At 40.8% G+C, this 20,939-nt stretch overlaps 1 protein-coding gene across 2 annotated transcripts in view; it reads left to right on the plus strand.

Annotated features, from left to right (window-relative positions):
* The window catches only part of ABCB10 (ATP binding cassette subfamily B member 10), a 41,583-nt gene that overhangs the window by 14,139 nt on the left and 6,505 nt on the right, over positions 1–20,939 (plus strand). For both annotated transcript variants that reach the window (XM_074948826.1, XM_074948825.1), the window contains exons 4-12: positions 567–701; positions 6,040–6,186; positions 7,299–7,434; positions 8,420–8,515; positions 14,294–14,503; positions 15,273–15,352; positions 17,515–17,695; positions 17,978–18,021; positions 20,842–20,876. In XM_074948826.1, coding sequence (XP_074804927.1) covers positions 567–701; positions 6,040–6,186; positions 7,299–7,434; positions 8,420–8,515; positions 14,294–14,503; positions 15,273–15,352; positions 17,515–17,695; positions 17,978–18,021; positions 20,842–20,876 — 1,064 coding nt within the window. The remainder of the gene's footprint in view (positions 1–566; positions 702–6,039; positions 6,187–7,298; positions 7,435–8,419; positions 8,516–14,293; positions 14,504–15,272; positions 15,353–17,514; positions 17,696–17,977; positions 18,022–20,841; positions 20,877–20,939) is intronic.

Genomic DNA, 20,939 nt, shown 5'->3' on the forward strand with positions numbered 1-20,939 from the left:
TGCTGGTTCTGCTAGTTGGCCAGATGGTAAAGAATATTGGTGATTTCTTCCATTCCTCAACCCCACTAAAATACCATGCAATATATCTGTTCTCTACGTGCCCTTAAGCCAAACTTTCTCTTCAATGTTTCATTGTTGATGGTGATACTTTGCATTTCTATAACACCTTCTGTTAAAAGATATGAAACCTTTTACAAATATTAAAAAGTTAGGCCTTTTAACACACTGGAAAGGGAGCTAAATAACATTGTCATTTTACGGACAGGTTAAGTGGCTTGTCCAAGTCCATACAGCAAAGAAGTGGCAGAGTCAGAAATTGAATTCAGACCTCTTGACTTGCAGTCCCTTGTTCTAAGCAGTAGCTAACATTTCCCAAATGCAACAGAGGAATGAGCATTTTGTCTGTAAGAAATAGAAGACAAAGGAAAGAAATTGTGACTACACTAATTTTACAAAAGTCTGTTGAAAGCAACCACACTGCATTAAGTCTACGTACTAGTGTATTTTAGCAAGACTTCTTTATTTGTATGCCAAAATATTAACCCCTAGACACTTATTTCTTCTAGTTTTTTGTCTCTCCAAAACTTGCTGCATTTGTTCTGAGTGTTGTGCCCCCTCTGGCTATCATAGCTGTGATTTATGGAAGATATCTGCGAAAACTTACTAGAATGACCCAGGATTCCCTTGCAGAAGCAACACAGGTAATCTTGTTAAGAAACTTGGGAGATCATGTTAGATAAAATTTAAGCTAAATAAATATTGTAGAGTTGCTGAGGTACTGAGGATAAGAATATCTTTCATTGCCCTGATCCAGGCCTGTATCTCAGTACTAACATTCATTTTTTTAAAAAAAAGTTTTATTTACAATGTAGCATGGTATATCTAAGATCATACAAGATTTAGGAATTCTGCTGAGGAAAGGTTAAGGGAATTGGGTGCTTTCTCAGTATGAGGGGGAGAAATGTTGACCTATGAAATCTTATATGGTTTGGGATCGAGTTGTGTGAAGGACTGCCTCTCTCCCTGGGCCATAGTATTGCATTTGAAATTACTAGAGCTGCTCCAGCTGAGTTTCTTAGTATAAGAGGTAGCAGCCAGCAAGTCATTCTTTGAGAGTGGTCCTTGATGTTGGAATTGACCCCACGCTCCCCCTTGGATCCACCTCAGCCCAGATTTGTTAACCTTAAGGGCATGCTGCAAGGTTCATCTTTTCTCGTAAACAATCAGTGAGGGATTAAGACAGAAGTTGGAGGGACCTCATTATTAAATGGACATTTTGTGAAAGGGGTTTTATTATGTGTGCTGGGGCATATTTATATGTTGCAAAATAAAACTACTGAGAAGATGGTAGTGATCTCCTTTAATAGCAATGCTGGGGACAAGATCTAGCTGAAATATTCACAGCCTTCATCTGTGTAAGACCTGGAATGTCATGGTTATAGACTCCTTGGCAAATTGACCTGTGCAGAAGAAAGATTAGCCTTTTGTTCATCTCCCCCATCTAAAAGAAGCTGATTTCTTAGATATCAAGGTCAGAAGGGACCATTATGATCATCTAGTCTGACCTCCTGCACAGCGCAGGCCACAGAACCTCACCTACTCCTGCGATAAACCTCTCACCTATGCCTGAGCTATTGAAGTCCTCAAATCATGGTTTAAAGACTTCAAGGTGCAGAGAATCCTCCAGCAAGAGACCCGTGCCCCATGCTACAGAGGAAGGTGAAAAAACCCCAGGGCCTCTTCCAATCTGCCCTGGAGGAATATTCCCTCCTGACCCCAAATATGGCGATCAGCTGAACCCTGAGCATATAGGCAAGATTCACCAGCCAGGTACCCAGGAAAGAATTCTCTGTAGTAACTCAGATCCCACCCCATCTAACATCCCATCACAGGCCATTGGGCCTATTTACCATGAATATTTAAAGATCAATTAATTGCCAAAATCATGTTATCCCATCATGCCATCTCCTCCATAAACTTATTGAGTTTAATCTTGAAGCCAGATAGGTCTTTTGCCCCCACTGCTTCCCTTGGAAGGCTATTCCAGAACGTCACTCCTCTGATGGTTAGAAACCTTCGTCTAATTTCAAGTTTAAACTTCCCCATGGCCAGTTTATATCCATTTGTTCTTGTGTCCACATTGGTACTGAGCTTAAATAATTCATCTTCCTCTCTGGTATTTATCCCTCTGATTGATATATTTCAATGTAATACACACACACACACAAAGAGAGCAATCATATCTCCCCTCAACCTTCTTTTGGTTAGACTAAACAAGCCAAGCTCCTTGAGTCTCCTTTCATAAGACAGGTTTTCCATTCCTCGGATCATCCTAGTAGCCCTTCTCTGTACCTGTTCCAGTTTGAATTCATCCTTCCTAAACATGGGAGACCAGAACTGCACACAGTATTCCAGGTGAGGTCTCACCAGTGCCTTGTATAATGGTACTAACACCTCCTTATCTCTACTGGAAATACCTCGCCTGATGCATCCCAAGACCGCAGTAGCTTTTTTCACGGCCATATCACATTGGCGGCTCATAGTCATCCAGTGATCAACCAATACTCCAAGGTACGTCTCTTCCTCCATTACTTCTAATTAATGCGTCTCCAGCTTATAACAAAAATTCTTGTTATTAATCCCTAAATGCGTGACCTTACACTTCTCACTATTAAATTTCATCCTGTTACTATTACTCCAGTTTACAAGGTCATCCAGATCCTCCTGTAGGATATCCCTGTCCTTCTCTAAATTGGCAATACCTCCCAGCTTTGTATCATCCGCAGACTTTATTAGCGCACTCCCACTTTTCGTGCCGAGGTCAGTAATAAAAAGATTAAATAAGATTTGTCCCAAAATTGATCCCTGAGGAGCTCCACTGGTAACCTCCCTCCAGCCTGACAGTTCACCTTTCAGTATGACCCGCTGTAGTCTCCCTTTTAACCAATTCCTTATCCACCTTTCAATTTTCATATTGATCCCCATCTTTTCCAGTTTAACTAATAATTCCCCATGTGGCACCGTATCAAACACCTTACTGAAATCTAGGTAAATTAAATCCACTACATTTCCTTTGTCTAAAAAATCTGTTACTTTCTCTTTGAAAACAGGTTAGAAATTTCCTACTAATGAGTACTTTGCCTCCTATGCTTTGCAGAGGTTGAAGAGGAGGTAAAATTGTACAGTTTTCCAGTGCTTTTGTTCTTTTAGATATGCTGCTCCCAAATCCTGTCTTGCCTCTCATGCCGGAGCATTGTTCTGGCATAAGATCATATTGGTGCCCATTAATAAGCAGTCTGATTGCATTGGGTACTTCTAGAACTAACATTTTTGTTCATTTGGAAGTGAAATTTACCCACTTAATTGGAATTAAAACTAGTTGGGCTAAATTCATACGTAAAGCAACTCCATTGAAATGAATGGAGTTATGCAAGCAATGAATTCAGCCTTTTCTATTTAGTATCGTTTATATTCGAGTATTTGTTTTGTTTTTTCTTCAAGTCATAAGAACTGCCATACTGGGTCAGTCCATGGTCCATCTTGCCTAGTTTCCTGTCTCCAACAGTGACCCATATCACAGTTGCAGGGGGAGTGTACAGAACAGGATGATTATGGAGTGATCCATCCATGTTTTTTGCTTCCGGTAGTCAGAGGTTTAGGGTTACCCCAAGCATGGGGTTGCATTCCTGACCATCTTGGTTAATAGCCATTAATGGACCTATCTTCCACGAACTTAGCCATTTCTTTTTTGAATCCAGTTATACTTTTGGTCATCACAAAATTCCACGGCAATGAGTTCCACAGGTTGGTTGTGCATTGTATGGAAAAAGTGCTTTCTCTTGTTTGTATTAAATCTGCTGCCTGTTAATTTCATTGGGTGAGCCCTATTTTTTGTATTATGTGAAAGGGTAAATGTCACTTCTCTATTAATTTTTCTTTCCACACCATTCATGATTTATAGCCCTCTGTCATAACCCCCTTTGTCTTCTTTTCTAAGCTAAACAGTCCTAATCTTTTTAGTCTTTCCTTGTATGGAAGCTGTTCCATACCTGTGATCATCTTTGTTGCCCTTCTCTGAACCTTTTCCAGTTCCACTATATCCTTTTTCAGATGGGGCAACCAGAACTGGACATTGAGTGGAAGTTTTCAGAGAAATATCCATGGTGACTCAAGATCTTTCTTGGGTGGTAATAGCTAATTTAGACGCCATCATTTTGTGTGTACAGGTGGAATTATTTTTTCCTGTCCTCATTGCTTTGCACTTATCAATGTTGAATTTCATCTGCCATTTTTGATGCTCAGTCCCCCAGTTTTGTGAGATTCCTTTATAACTCCTTGCAGTCTACTTTGGACTTAATTATCTTGAGTAATTTTGTGTTGTCTGCAAACTTTTCCACTTAACTATTCACCCCTTCTTCATATCATTAATGAATATATTGAACAGCACAGATCCCAGTATGGCTCATTGGGGGACCCCATTGTTCACCTCTTCCCATTGTGAAAACTGACCATTTATTCCTATCCTGTGTTTCTTATCCTTTAATCAGTTACTGATCTATAAGAGAGGTTTCAGAGTAGCAGCCGTGTTAGTCTGTATTCGCAAAAAGAAAAAGGAGTACTTGTGGCACCTTAGAGACTAACCAATTTGTTTGAGCATAAGCTTTCGTGAGCTACAGCATCCGATGAAGTGAGCTGTAGCTCACGAAAGCTTATGCTCAAACAAATTGGTTAGTCTCTAAGGTGCCACAAGTACTCCTTTTTCTTTTTGATCTCTGAGAGGACGTTCTCTCTTATCCTATGGCTACTTAGTTTCCTTATGAGCCTATGGAGAGGGACTTTGTCAAAGGCTTTCTGAAAATCCACATTCATTATATCTACTGGATCACCCTTATCCACGTGCTTGTTGACAACCTCAAAGAATTCTTAATAGATTGGTGAGACATGACTTCCCTCTAGAAGAGCCATGTTGACTCTTCCCCAACAAACCGTGTTTATCCGTGTGTCTGGTTCTGTTCGTTAGTACAGTTTCTACCAATTTGCCTGGTACTGAAGGCTCATTGGCCTATAATTGCCAGGATCTCCTCTGGAGCCTTTTTGAAAAATTGACATTACAGTTGACACACCATTCTGGGACAGTACTTCAGATTTGTTGTCCAAAAAGAATAGTGCTGATGTGGGGTATTGCCCCCCATCCTCTACAGCAAAGACAAATGTAAAGAATTCATTTAGCTTTTCTGCCATGGTTGTCGTCCTGGAGTGCTCATTTAACATCTTTGTCACATAGTGGCTCCACTGCCTTTTTAGCAGGCTTTCTGCTTCTGATAAACTTCCAAAAACTAATAGTAAATTTTTGTTTTACCTTTAGAAAGTTGCTTCTCAAATTCTTTTTTGGTTTGCCTTATACTTTTACTTGCCAGAGTTTGTGCTCCTTATTTTCCTCATTAGGATTTGACTTCCAAATTTTAAAGGATGCCTTTTTACCCCTGATGGCCTCCCTTACGCTGTGGTTTAACCATGGTGGCATTCTTTTGGTCCTCCTGCTGTCTTTTTTTTTTTTTTTTTTTTTTTTAATTTGGGGGTATACATTTAGTCTGAGCCTCTATTAAATGGTGTTTTTAAGTAGTATCCATGCTGCTTGTAGACATTTTACCCTTGTGACAGGTCCTTTTAATTTCTGTCTGACATCCTCATTCATGTCACAATTACAAATAATGATAAATAATCCTTTTTAATGTTCACTCCTTTCTTGGGTGGTTTGTTTTCTCTAAATTAAGATGTTTAAACTCCTTTTTCTAACCACTTGGCACAATCCTCTCATACTAATACTCAAGCTAAGCCAGTTTTGACACTTTTTTTTCAAACTACCTTGATATAGTTACTGTTTCCAGCTTAATAGAATTAAAAAACAGAAGTGAGGGGAGGGCAACATTTTCAGTGGTATTGAGAGACTAGGATAGTTGTACTGCTTTTACTTTCAGGCATTCCAGAATGTGAGCCTACCATGAGTATCTGTTTTTGTTTTGTTTTGCTTTAATATAGTTAGCTGAAGAACGTATTGGAAACATAAGAACTGTTCGAGCTTTTGGGCAGGAGATGACCGAAATAGAGAAGTATACAAGCAAAGTTGATTACGTGCTGCAATTAGCTAAAAGAGAGGCATTAGCTCGGGCAGGCTTCTTTGGTGCAGTAAGTATATTATGGTAGTGAAGAATCCACAGAATATGATCAAGTCCTGGAAATCTGTGATTCTTTTAATACACACAAGGGTGCTTTCAAAGTCTTAGATATGCACACATACAAATCAATTTACTATAAAATGGATTCCCATAAAGATATGAGAAGAATTAGTTTTTCCAGTTTTCCTCTTCACATCATTTGTTGAAGCAGGGAACTGAATACCAAATTCTACTGCATTTGCAAAGTCATGAGGCTTACTTCACATTCTTGGTTTACACCTCCCTGCACCAGCAGAGACCACTGTCTCACAGGAGATTCACCTTTGGGTAGGTCAGGTGATGCATATGTTCCTACCCTCCTTCAGAGTTTTCCTTAGGGTACCAGAGTTCTAAATTGTGGTTATCTCCATAGGTGTCCTGCCAGAGAGAATTGTGCAGTGATGCCCTGAATTAACTCATTGCAGGGTTGTCCTAGCCATGGGCCAACTCCTAGGCTAGCACTGGTCATTGTGCCCCCCAGCAGAGATATAGGTGCTTGTGTCCTAACAAACTCCCTCTGGATAGACTTTCTCCTGCCATGGGCCCTGTGCCATGAGTTTTATCTGCAAAAGGTGGTGTTCCCCAGGATTGAATTGGCCCGTTGTTTTTATTATTTTCTTTACTGGAGGAGAGAGAGGAGGGAGCCTTATTTTGGGGTTCCCCAGGGTTAGGCCATTTTATATCTAATAATTGTTGAAGGTGGGGCACGATTTCTTCTAGAGCCCATCATAGCTGTTCCTAGGTGGGGGAAGAGATCCGTTGGGAATGATGCAGAGCTGTCCTTTCCAGTCTGGAGAGTGAAAGATTGATCTTCAAGTGTCTGCATTCTAAACCCCTGCACAGTTGCATTTTACGTAGCTAGGGGATCACAAGACTGATTATTCTCATTCTAAGAAACAAAGTTAGGAAACTAAACATGAGCAAAATTTAGTCCTGTAGAATCTTAAGATTACACTAAGGTCCACTTACTATGAGGAATTTTTTTTTTTTTAAAGCCTTAACTTAGAGCATTTGCAAAGATGAAATTGAATTTATAAGGGAAGATCCAGTTTTTCTTCACTGTTGTTTTTTTTTCTTTCCCAGACTGGGCTTTCTGGGAACATGATTGTCCTTTCTGTTCTGTACAAAGGAGGATTACTGATGGGTAGTGCCCACATGACTGTTGGTGAACTGTCTTCCTTCTTGATGTATGCATTCTGGGTTGGAGTTAGCATTGGAGGTATGGAATGTGAAGTACACAATGTAAAACGTAGGATAAAAGAATTTTTTTGAAGTAAGGGAAAACATTGGTTTTAAAAACAAAACAAAAACCTCAAGTGTTTTGTAATTTTTGATTGTTTTCAGTTGACCAATAGCTTACCAGTACAGAATGGTCTTTCTGAGAAGATTCATAAATATTTTTCCAGTATGAGTCAATCAGTATTAATGGCTTTTGACTTAAGACCAAATAGTTAATTTAAAACTTTCCAACGAGAATGCAATGGTTAAATTTTTCAAGGTGCATTTCTTCAGTGTCTGGTTTATAATGCTAACTTTTCTTGATGTTGTTCTTTGTGTAGCCTATGATGGTGTTTTGTAATTTAAACGAATATTAAGGTTTAATATGGAATAAAATGTCTTGATCTCTGTTCAGAGAAATTATTTTACAAAGGAAGGCATGTAGGAATTAGCTGTAATTCCACACGGATAATTGTCTAAAGCTGCACTGGATCTTTAAGTGCCAGCAGAAGACTATTGTAGGGGATTGCCTTCTAGTGCAAAGGCAGAAAAGGACATCTCTTCTCTTTCCTGCTTTGCTCCTCTTCCCCTGTCAGTGAAGATCAGAATCTGTAATCTGCTGACCCAGAGACTAACTGCTCCTTTTTAGGGAACAATCATCACTACTGCACACAGGCAAAAATGAAGATAAGGTATTTCAAATAGCTTGTCAACTACTTGGAAGCGTTGTTTTTAAAGTGAATCTGTTGCTTCTGATACACTATTGTACCTTGTTAGTTTGAAAACAGACATTGGCTCAGTGTTTCTGGAAGGGCAGTGAGGTCTACTTATACACTTTATTTTTCACTGGGCCCTTTTACTCAGTCTGTCTCCATGTTTTCCATGATACTCAGAATTTTGCTCATGGATGATAAAAACTGGGTTATTTTTTTCTAATATGTCTTCCATGTTCTTGGGTGATGCATAACCTTGTTGTTTGTTTTTAGGTTTGAGCTCTTTCTATTCTGAGCTTATGAAAGGATTAGGAGCTGGAGGACGTCTGTGGGAACTTATAGAAAGAAAGCCAGAGCTTCCATTTAATGGTGGGTTCCTGTTTCTTTACCATTTTGCATTAGTGTTGTCTCTGACTGGTTATCAGGCATTTGACAACAGGTTGGTATTACTTAAAACTAACACCAGCTTTAAAATTCTCATAAAGAAGCTAGATTCAATGGAAATCTTCCTTGGCTACTGTCAAGTTATCTGGAGCGGCTCAGCAAAAGTATCAACCTAATGGCAGACTTAAGAAGCAGGGCAGACACCTTGATTGGGTTGAGTTCTGTATTTACATTTCACCAACCAAGTATCTAATGTGAGCTCTGCACTATAACAGCCTTAACATGGAGTGTCTCAGTCTCCTTGGGTACTCCAAACTGTCTTGCCACCCAGGTAACCTTGCCGTTGTGATAGATCGTCCCTTACACCAAAAATCACAATAATAATCAGGTAACTCCCAGTCCTAAAGGACCTGTCACTTACCTCAGATCAGTTGCACTTTAGATCCTACACCAAAGACAATGCTTGTAGCCAACCCTATAATAAATTAACTAAAGATTTATTAACTATGAAAAAGAGTTGTTCACAAGGTTAAAGCAAGTAAACATACACACACAAATTAGTTATAGTCTTAGGCTCCAAAAGATAATAGAAGCTGCTGTAATATGCAAACTCTATAAATCCTCTAGGGTTAACCTAGGCCAAGCACTGGGGATCCCTTGCTTATGCTTAGAAATCTTGTCCTCTCCAAGTCCAAGAAGCACAGAGATGCAGTTTCTTCTTGTCAGGGATTTCTGTTCCCTTACCCCGGAGTTCCCATGCACGTCTCCTCTTCATGGGTATGGGGGGGAGCAATCAACAAAGTTTTATTTTGTCCTCTGATGTTCCAGAACATTTGTCTGGTACCTATGGGCCTTCTTTGGTTGGGCAGGAGATAACACCTCCTGTGGTAAACTAGTATTTCACACTTGGAAATGTTTTCCTCCTGACTGTGGAGGTTTACAGTTTCAGAGCATACACTTAAATATTACCTTGTAACATAGGATACAGATATAAATGAGATGACTGCATGCAGCAACTTACAAGCATTTCATAAAGTCTAAATACAGTTTCATAAACCTAATACCTATTTAAGAATACTAACGTGACAGGTGAGCCAAACTGGTTCCAGCTTATGGATTTGCCAGTGTTCAGTTGAGGCCTAGGGTCCTTAGCGTGAGCTGACATCTGGTCTACCAGCATCACAGCTACGTTCTTTGCAACAATATTTTATTGATTAAAGAGATTTTTTCATAGAAATTATAAACACAGAATTTGAATTCAACAGTTCTTCATTCAGGGTGCACTAATGAGTTGATTACCTGGCCTGGTTCTAATTCTTTAGACACAAAACGTGTTATTCATCAGCATATTACTCTAATGATGATATCTTTCATATTGGGCCATCTTTAGAGTATGAGGATGGAGGAAGAGAAGGGGGTTTTGCTCAGGATTGCACTACTTAATGTTCAGTATTTGTGCTAAAGAAGATAACACATTTCTGTCTTTAATTGCTGAATAGATAAGGGACTAGAAGGGTGAAGAAAGGTCTCAAAATGGAACAAATGCTTCTCTCTCAATGAAGCAAATCTCTAATTTATTACAGACAAATGTTCACGTTGATCAGATTAAGAATAGCTCATTAATCTATGATGTTATAAATATTACACAAATTTAATAACCAAGTGATGTGGATATACAGAAGTGTATAGATGAATATAGTTTTCACGTGTTTAGTTTACTATCTATGTTTTTCTTCTATAGGTGCTATATTTTTCTCTTTATAAATCTGAGTTGATACAGTTATTTAAAAAAAAACTCTCAGAAAAGGTAGATGTGCAAAATCCATCTATAAATCTGAGTGACATTTGTTCCTTGATGTTTTAATAAGGGTTTGTTGCCAGCAGCACCTGAAATGTATTGCTGCTTTCTTTAGTCATTATCACCAGTGTGAAGCCAGCAAGGGCCATTCAGTGGTTAAACCCATTGAAGAATTTTTGGATAAACACCACTGATCAATGTGTACTTAATTCTAATCTGCATTTAATTAGTTCAGTGAGGTTATCATAAAGACAGAAACTGTTGTTTGGACTTGATCAGTTAGATCCCACTGAACAAAAATCATGGATTCCTGTTGGCACCAGGTATGTAGATAACAAACATCATAAAGCAGTATTTTTATCTTGGAGTTCGAGTGACACGTAAGAAAAACACTCCAGTTTTGTTCTCGATATTTATATTGTCATCAGAAATTCTTGATTACAAATGCAGCTATCAGAGTGGGAGGGGAGAATATAGCAGCAGACCAAGTAGAAGTGTTTTGGAGTGAGCTCTGGCTACAAGGGTTAGGTTTTTCATCTTATTGTATGTTTTTAGTTTTGTATCAATTGTTCTGTTTCTGCTTCTTTGGCTAGAAGAGCTGAGAGTTCTAATCCTGGCTCTGATGCTAATTCACCATGTCGCCTTTTTAAAATATTTAACACTATTATAAATGCTGGAGGTGAAGCGGGGCTTGGGGTGGAAGCTGACAGCTCACGACCCCCAGGTCATAACCTCACAACCCCCTGAGGGGTCCTGACCCCAATTTGAGAACCCCTGATTTAACCTCTTTGCATCTGTTTCCAAATCTGTAAAATGGGGATGACTCTTATGTATTTGAAAGGAGTGTTATGAAAATTGGTCCGAATGATGTTTTTGAAGATGTAAACGCTCTTTTATAGAAGTGGAAATGAGTATTAAATCTGATGAGCTGGGGTTAAGATTTGGAGACGAAAATGTTTGTCTCACAAACAGTTTGTCCCAACAGTTAGCTAATGTAACCTCCTCCAGCAGTCTCAGACTTCAGCACATTACAAATGGGAGGTAACTTTTCCAAATTAAGATAGCTAGAGGTTTTTAATTTCCTTTCAGCATGAAACAAATTTGTAGAGAAGAATATGGGTCTCTGCCTCAGGGAGTAAATATGGAGGTGATTTCAGAACTAAGCATACAGTAAAAGCAAAACAGGTTTGTTGCCCAAACTCAAACAAAACGTCTGCTCACTCTTTTGCGTGGTTCTGACCTTCACTTACTCCAGTTTTTCTCCTGACAATATCTCAATATCCTAGTTACTGTTTTTCTATGTGTCTCCAGAATCCAAAGAGGAAAAATAAAATTCTGTGTAGAGCTTTGATATTTTTACAATAATATATGGGGAATTATCAAGTAAGGACTTGCTGCATCAGACTTCCTGTACTGTTGAAGCATTACAGTGCAGTTTATGGTAGGTATTCCAGAATAACTGGAATCAAAGAGAGAGTTTACTGATATAGTAACAATTGTACTAAATAACTTAGTGTTGTTAAATTGCTATTGAGCAAATGCATCTTTAAATGAACACTTAATGAATTTACACATTTATCACGCAACATATTAGTACCTCCATGGTTTAATGTCGGAAAAGCAGTTTGAATCCATATGCAGCAGCTACAGACAGAGCAACTACAGTTGAACTAAATGAAGATAAGAGACTGGGAAAGAGGAGGAAATTTGAGGGGAATGAAAAGTGAAACAAAGAAGCATTATAAATATAGTTAAACTTGCTACAGATGATCACTTATTGCTATACTCACCCATGGCTATTGTCTATCTACCTGCTTACCAGTTAAATAAAGTGAATACATTAATACCCTGATTGCACTAAATTATCCTTTGCATAGTATGATTATCTGTTATACCTAGGGCTCTACCAAACTCATGGTCCATTTAAGTCAATTTCACGGTCATAGGGCTCTACCAAATTCATGTCCATGAAAAATGTGTCACGGATCATGAAATTTGGTCTCCCTCCATGAAATCTGGTCTTTTATGTGCTTTTACCCTATGCTATACAGATTTCATGGGGAAGACCGGTGTTTCTCAAACTGGGAGTCCTGACCCAAAAGTGAGTTGCAAGGTTATTTTAGGGGGGTCGTGATATTGCCATCCTTACTTCAAATGCTGCCTTCAGAGCTGGCTGGCCAGAGAGTGGCGGCTGCTGACCGACGGCCCAGTTCTGAAGGCAGCAGCGCAGAAGTAGGGGTAGCAGTTGTATACCATGCCATCCTTACTTCTGCACTGCTGCTGGCGGTGGCTGTGCTGTCAGAGCTGGGCTCCCGGCCAGCAGCCGCCACCCTCCATCTGCCCAGCTTTGAAGGCAGCGTCACAACCAGCAGCAGCGCAGAAGTAAGGGTAGCAGTACCACAACCCCCTCTACAATAGCCTTGCGACCTCCACACAATTCCTTTTTGGGTCAGGACCCCTACAATTGCAACACCATGAAATTTAAATATCTGAAATAATGAAATTTATGATTTTTTAAATCCTATGACTGTGCAATCCTATGACTAGGGCCCTACCAAATTCACAATCCATATTGATCAATTTCATGGTCATAGGATTTTTAAAACGGCAAATTTCATTTTTTTAGATATTTAAATATGAAATTTCATGGTGTTGTAATTGTAGGGGGGGACCCAAAGAGGAGTTGTGGGGAGGTTGCAAGATTATTGTAGGGGGGTAGTGGTACTGCTACCCTTACTTCTGCGCTGCTGCTGGTTGCGACACTGCCTTCAAAGCTGGATGGCCAGAGAGCAGTGGCTGCTGGCCGGGAGCCCAGCTCTGAAAGCAGAGTGGCCGCCAGCAGCAGCGCATAAGTAACGATGTCATGGTCTACTACTGCCACCCCTACTTCTGCGTTGCTGCCTTCAGAGCTGGGTCAGCAGCTGCCGTTCTCTGGCTGCCCAGCTCTGAAGGCAGTGCAGAAGTAAAGGTGGAAATACCACGAACTCCCCCCCTCCCCCCTCCCCCCCCCCCCAAAAATAACCTTGCAACCCCCCTGCAACTCACTTCTGGGTCAGGACCCCCAGCTTGAAAAACACTGGTCTTCCCCAAGAAATTTGTATAATATAGGCACATAAAAAAACAGGTTTCACAGAGGGAGACTAGATTTCATGGTCTGTGATGCATTTTTCATGGACGTGAATTTGGTAGGGCCTAAATGTACTAAATTACTTTCACTGTACCTATTGCAGGCTCCCTCTTGATTTCCTATCCTCAGACAGTGAACTCACATAACATACAGGTTTTTGGGTTGTTTTTTTTTAAAGCTGGTATACTCTATACGTACTTTGTAGGATTTACTGGGGCCTGAACTGCTTGTGATCCTCTAAGTCCTAGATATTTACAAGTTTTATGCTGTTTCAAAAAAAGAAAAAAGTGATATTTTTTCTTTGACCATTCACTCACAATAACTTGTTCTGGTATTTCACAAACTGAAGAATTTCAGCTTTTGCCGAGCTGTTGCCAAAGGACACGATATTGATTGGTCTGTGTTGAATACTGTTCTGCCTTGGACTTCAATTAATTCCATCAGCCATTCTTTTTTATTTTAAAAATGGTCATTAGTGACTTGTTTGAATTCAATCTGGAAGCAGATTTGTTCCAGAGACAGACTGGCTGAGAAGCTGAGCCTTGAATAGCCAATGGAGATTAAACTACTCTTGTTGGTAAAGGTGCAATATTGTACGCTGGGAGGTTTAGTCTCCATGAGTTACATTTTAAAAATAGTGGGGGACCCGCTAAAGTTTTGCATAACAGATGCAGCTCTCAAGCACCTGGTAAATTGGTAATGTGATCTGTGGTTTGGCAAATTTTGGGTGCCTCTGTAGCAGCCAGCAGGTTTTATGGAAGGCTGAACTGCCATTGTGGAGGTTTTGATATATTTTTGTCATTCAGCTTCTTCTGTATTTTAATTCTTCATCATTCAGATGGAATTGTATTAAACAAAGACATGTTCAAAGGTGCTTTGGAATTCAAAGAGATCCACTTTGCATATCCAACACGTCCAGAAATTTCAGTTTTCCAAGACTTCAGCCTTTCCATTCCAGCTGGCTCTGTTATGGCACTGGTTGGCCCAAGTGGCTCAGGCAAATCAACCATTGTATCTCTTCTGTTGAGGCTGTATGATCCCATCTCAGGTATGTTTATATGTTACTGTAACTGCCATTAGAAATAATTAATATTCTGCATCTAACAAAGCACTTTTATGAACAACCAGTGGGGATGTAATGGAAGGGTTCTGAGTTGAGGTCCCAGCCTGAAAGCTATGCAGAAGCAACACTTTCCTCTTTAGGGGAGAGCATGCCTCACGTTGCTGGGTGCTTGATGCAGCAGTTCTGTAGAGCCCTGTCCTGTTCTGTGTAGGCACGGTCATTGCGACATGGGGCAGAAGTGATGTGATGATATTAAAAAGCAATCTGTGGAGTAACCTGAGCCAGTCATTGCCTCAGAGAGGGGGACGAATGGGCCCCAGCATTTTAAACAAGGAAAGCTCTGTGTGTGTGGCATGGCCCTGCTTCCTCCCCACCCACTGGGGAGAGGCTAGCACTGCCAACGGTATTAGCCTGCATCAGCCCGTGCACTTGGAAGTGCAAGGACAGCCACTGTACTTGGCCCCTGCACCACGGGAGACTTTGTGAACACTTTTCTCCTTCACCCCCTCCACATCTCTACTTTCTCGCACCTGGCAGACCGAGGCACGATTTTGCCTTGCATGTTTAAATGAGCACTGTAGAGTGCCTGAGAAAGGATAGGATAAATAATTGCTCCATAAAGTACACCACCTTTGTAGGACTGAGAGAGAGCACATCTCTTATGAACACCTGAAAACTGAGTCTTTTCCTCCAGTGCTTTCTGCCTTTTGTCAGTATCTTATATCCTGTATAACTTAATGTTTCTTAAATTAAGGTTCTATCACCGTTGATGGCATTGATGTCCGTCAACTGAATCCACTCTGGTACAGGACTAAAATTGGAACAGTGAGTCAGGTAAGGAAGAGGGGAATTTCTGTGTGAAGGAAGAAATGAGTAATCAGTTACTACTGTCTCTTTCTAATTTTGTACAGTTAAGGACTTGTTTACACGGACACTTAGTGTGCGGCAAACTGGGGTGAGACTCTACAGCACACTAACTTGTCATGCACTAACTAGTCATGTGGACCCTGCTACCTCATACTAAAATTTTGTACTGCATTGTAGATTCACACCCCGACTTGCCGTACACTACGGGCAACTCTACGCTTAAAACGCTGCAACGGCACAGCTCTAGCATTTTAATGAAGACACTCTATGCGAGTGGTGGGCAACCTGCGGCCCGCATGCGGCCCATCAGGGTAATCTGATTGCGGGCCGCGAAACGTTTTGCTGACGTTGACTGTCCACAGGCACGGCCCCCTGCAGCTCCCAGAACTGGTCAACATCAGCAAAACGTCTCGCAGCCTGCCATCAGATTACCCTGGTGGGCCACAGGTTGCCCACCACTGCTCTATGCTGACAGGAGAGAACTCTCCCGTCGGCATAGTTAATCCACCTCCCTGGGAGGCAGTAGCTATGTAGATGGAGAAACTCTCCCGCCGACATAGCACTGTCTACTCAAGAGGTTAGGATGGAATAACTGTGTCGTTCAGGTAGCCATACTGATAGGTCTGTAGTGTACACCAGTTCTTTAAGTCTCCCTGTGGACAAGCCCTTTGTTTTGTTTTTTCACGAAAAGGGAGAAACTCCCTCTTGCCCTTATAAGCATTAATTGGTCACTGTCATGTTATACTATATTCTAAAATGGTAAATTCCCAATTAGTCCCAAACTGCTTGTTCTGTGGTCTGCAAGTGTCTGATTGTGTAGGTTAGGTAAGTAGCTCCTGAAAGATAGTGATTGCTGGTAAAATACCTCTTGTGTAAAGCAGTGTTTCTCAACCTTTTTGATACCAAGGACCGACTTGCTGTCTTCCTAAACTGCGTTAGGGAGATCTCAGGGACCAACGCCGATCCATGGACTGGCCATTGAGAAACGCTGGTGTAGAGGACTGGAAAGTACATGGTTCACAACTTAACATAAGTTGCTTGATTTTTCTTGGGACTCTTATGAATAAATAGAGTCAAGAAAGGACCTCCAGAGGCTAACGTTGCAGATATGCATGACTGCTTAGCTCCATGAGTCCCATTAATATTAATCAAAGTTACACAATCCTGTGCTTACATGCTGCTTTGAAAACTTACTTTCTATTATCTAATCCTTTTGCTTCCTTGCTTACACAATTATTTCCATTATGCAGGCATGCTAATATGACACTGTTGGCGCTCACTTTTCTCTTGTCCCCCATGCTAAAGGTGCAGAAGTACACATTCAGTTGTCCCTTAAAGAGAAGCCACCAAACCAGTCTGAAAGTAGTACAGTCTTTTTACAGAAAGTCTTCATAACATGACTGGCTGGCTAGCTAACTGGGGTATTGCAGCCCAGTTATTTTTCTAATCCAAATGTACTTCACATTCCAAATCATCATCTGTATTGCAAGACAGTAGCACCGAATATCCTTCGTGTAGGAAGAATCTCTTTTCCTTGTAGGCATGTCAACATTTAGTTTTTCTTGATTTTAAAAATCTCACTTTGTCCAGTTTTGAGTTACCAATAATAAAAGTTACAATATGAAACCTTTCTGTTTCATACAGAGAGCAGTCTTATCTTGTCCTGAACACCTTCTCACTGTACATCATTTCTTACCTGCTATTTCCTCTGCCTGTGTTTACACTTTCTTGCTGTTTCTGTACACAGAACACACAACGTAGATAGCCTTAAGAAGAAGAGATGATTGTAGATGCAGCGAAGAATGATATACCTGGTATCCTAGAAACTTGGGTTTTCTGAATGAACAGATAGCCTTGAGCACCTTCTGGAATATTAGGAGTCAATGATCATGTAAAGTGTCATTTGAAAAGTTTTCAAATTTTATAATATGGACTTACCTTTGACCTCTGACCTCAATGTTAAAATAATTGTGGCATTATTCATTAACCCAAAAATATTAGAGTGTACGATAAATCTTAAAACTCTGTCATCTACTTGATCCTATAAAAGGGACTTATTTTACTTGAGATTTATTAAGAAAACTTGTACTATAGATATACCATATGAGCTATGTTTTTGCATTTATCAGGAACCAATTCTATTCTCCTGTTCTATTGCTGAAAATATTGCCTATGGAGCTGAGGACCCTTCTATGGTAACTGTTGAAGAAATCCAGAAAGTTGCTGAAATAGCTAATGCTGCCAATTTTATCAGAGACTTTCCAGAAGGATTCCACACTTCAGTTGGAGAAAAAGGCACTCTCCTTTCAGGTATACCTGACATATTTAAAAAAAAAAAAAGAGAGAGAGAGAGATTGACACAGTAGAACAAAAAAAAAAATGGCTTTATCCAGCTTGCTTTATCGATCAGTAGCTTTTGTTGGAGTACTGTTGTCCTAAGCACTTAATCCCTTCTTCCCCCAACATAAAATCCATTTCAGTAACTAGCAGAGATCAGTTCATGTCTAGTTACAGTCTGTTTAGATCTTTAGTTACAATCAGAACCTCTTCTATTTTACCTTTCAGTTTAATTTAGTAAAACTTTTTTCCTAGGTGGGCAGAAACAACGAATTGCAATTGCTCGAGCGCTGCTCAAGGTAAGCTTAAAAAACAGGTAGCTATTCTTTAATTATTTCAAGAAGGAAAAGGAGGGGATGAGTCTTTCATTGGGGGAGTGAATATCTTTTGAAATATTCAAAATTCTGTATATTGATGAGGAAGTTGGAAGAGGAAGAGAGAGATGGTTAAGGCAACTTATTTATTTCAAGTTTTACCGCCCTTTAATTGCTCTTATGCCTGATGCATTCTTTTTCCTGTGGTTAGACTCTGACTAGAGCCACTCTGTAAGGAAGACTGTAGGCCAAGATAGAATGGTTCACTTAATAAGCCTTGCTCAAGAGCCAGGGATGATTTCCACTTTGAATATGGTGTCAATGTCCTTGCACAACTTGGTTTCCAGCCAGATTCATGGTGCTGCTAATTATAGCTTGCAGGTTACTTTGGATAAAAAACTTGGTTTGTTGACTTTTCTGTAGAATACAAACCAATAGCTCTCCCATGTCTTTTGGGGGAACCCATTGATGTCATTAAGAATAGAAACTCCATGCCTTTTATGAAGGAGAGTGAGGTTTGGGGTGAGTTGACTGTCTTCAGAAGATAATTCTTTTTCGGTCAGCCTGTAAGTTCTGGTGATTGTCGACCAGAGGACGGGAGCCTTTATTTTAATGCCTAGAATCTATAAAGTACTTTTCATAGATTTCAACACCAGTGGACCCTCATTACCCCTAGTAATGCACACTAATAGATTCCATCTTAACATAGTCTGTTTGGTGTTCGCTTTGTTTTTAGCATTTTAGATGATCACAAATTGTGTTTTTTAGGGTAAGTCTGCACTGCAGTTAGACACCCATGGTTGGACTGTGCCAGCTGACTTGGGCTCCCGGGGCTCGGGGCTGCGCAGCAGTCTAGTTGTGATGTAGATGTTCCTATTTGGGCTGAAGCCTGAGCTCTGGGATCCTTACAAGGTTCTAGAGCCCAGACTCCAGCCAAGCCAGAACATCTACACTGCAGTTACACAGTCCCGCAGATCAAGTGCTGCACACATGCACAGGCCAGCTGTGGGTTTTTAATTGCAGTGTAGACATACTCTTAAAGACTTGTCGTTGCTTTAGGAAGTTGAGCTGCATCCAATCCTCTACAAGACGGAGGGTCAACCGCTGGCAGAGCAGGAGAGAGATGAAGGAAGAATGTGGTGTTAAAATGCAAATTGCATTGTTCCTTTTGTGTTTTTAACTAAATCTCTTCTGCTTCTTCAGTCTGGTTTTGGAATAATTCTTGGAAATATATGCCGAGGCAATTCCACAGTATAGTATGGTTCTTTACATTTCCAGTGTGTGTTCTTGGCCTCTAGTGGTATGTCTACACAGCAAAGAAAAAACATCATCTGGCTCAGGCTGTGGGAATGTTTCATTGCTGTGTAGACTTCTGGCCTCAGGCTGGAGCCTGGGCTCTAGGACCCTGTGAGGTGGCAGGGTCCCAGACCTCCAGCTCCAACCCAAGCATGGTAGCCTATGCAGCAATGAAAAAGTCCCGCAACCCAAGTGGGCCAGCCACTCTTTCCCCCCCCCCCCCCGCGCCCCCCAAATCACCTGTGTAGACATTCCCTCAGTGGCCTGGTGCATTCCAGCCACCTAGGAAGTTGCTGTCTCCCAGGTGCAAGATGAATATTATGCTCATGTGTAACAGGAGGGAGACTGCTTGTAAACAAATGATAGGTGAACCAGCATGAAAGACTCTCACAGTCGGGGAAACAGTGAAATTGACCCTTAACTGCTGCCAAATGCACAAAATAAACAAACTGAAAAGATGAGTTTTTTTTTCTATAATCTTTGTAATCATGATCTTAGGTGTTTAAAGTAACAGTAATAGGTGAAAAAAATAAGATGTGATTTTTATTTATATTCTGTCCTTTTACTGTTGTGACAAAGTTCCTCCTCTACCTTCATGGGCCCTGTGCTTATTGGCAGATTTTGCTCGCCTCAGAGATTCACAGTAGCCCTCAGTTTGGCCACTTTCGTGGCTCAAATCTGCCATTCACTCAGATAACCTCATCACTGGCCAGCATGGGGAAAAGGAAGGAGAACAATCCCCACGGTCTCTGCTGGTCCATCTAGTGGGTCGGGGGACAGGCCAGGGACCTTTCCCTCTGGTGGGACCCACAGTCTAAGTCAACTCCTCCTGTATCCAATAGGGAATTGGGGGGAACCCGGGCCCGCCCTCTACTCCGGGTTCCAGCCCAGGGCCCTGTGGATCACAGCTGTCTATAGTGTTTTGTGTAACACCTGTGTGACAGCTACAACTCCCTGGGCTACTTCCCCATGGTCTCCTCCCAACACCACCTGTATCCTCACCACAGGACCATCCTCCTGATGCCAGATAGCATTCGTACTCCTCAGTCCTCCAGCAGCATACCCTCTCACTCTCAGCTCCTTGCACACACCTCACTAACTGGAGTGAGAACCTTTTTAAACCAGGTGTCCTGATTAGCCTTAATTAATTCTAGCAGCTTCCGGGTTCACTACAGATGTCCTAATTAGCCTGCCTTAATTAGTTCTAGAAAGTTCCTCAGTGTTCTGGAATAGTCCCTGTTATTTTACCCAGGGAAAAGGGACCTGCTTAACCTGGAACTAAAGTATCTACCTTCGACCACTCTGTTGTAGCCATCTGGCCTGACCCTCTCACACTGTCTAGACTTATTACCTACTGAGTCTCATGTTATATTCAAGTCTTCTGATGAGGCAAATAATCTTGCTTGTAGTTTTAGTCCTGTCTGTGAATTTTTTATACATAAATAGAATGTGTATCCTTCAGGTCTTGTATAAATTTGATTTTAATTATAATTTTACTTTGTCCTTCAGAATCCTAAAATTCTTCTTTTAGATGAAGCAACAAGGTAAGGAATAAATTAAAGTGAAGCTAGCAAATATCCTATAATTAGAGCAGGAGACTTGGAGTC

This window comes from Natator depressus, chromosome 3 (genome assembly GCF_965152275.1).
Source record: "Natator depressus isolate rNatDep1 chromosome 3, rNatDep2.hap1, whole genome shotgun sequence".
NCBI lineage: Eukaryota > Metazoa > Chordata > Testudines > Cheloniidae > Natator > Natator depressus.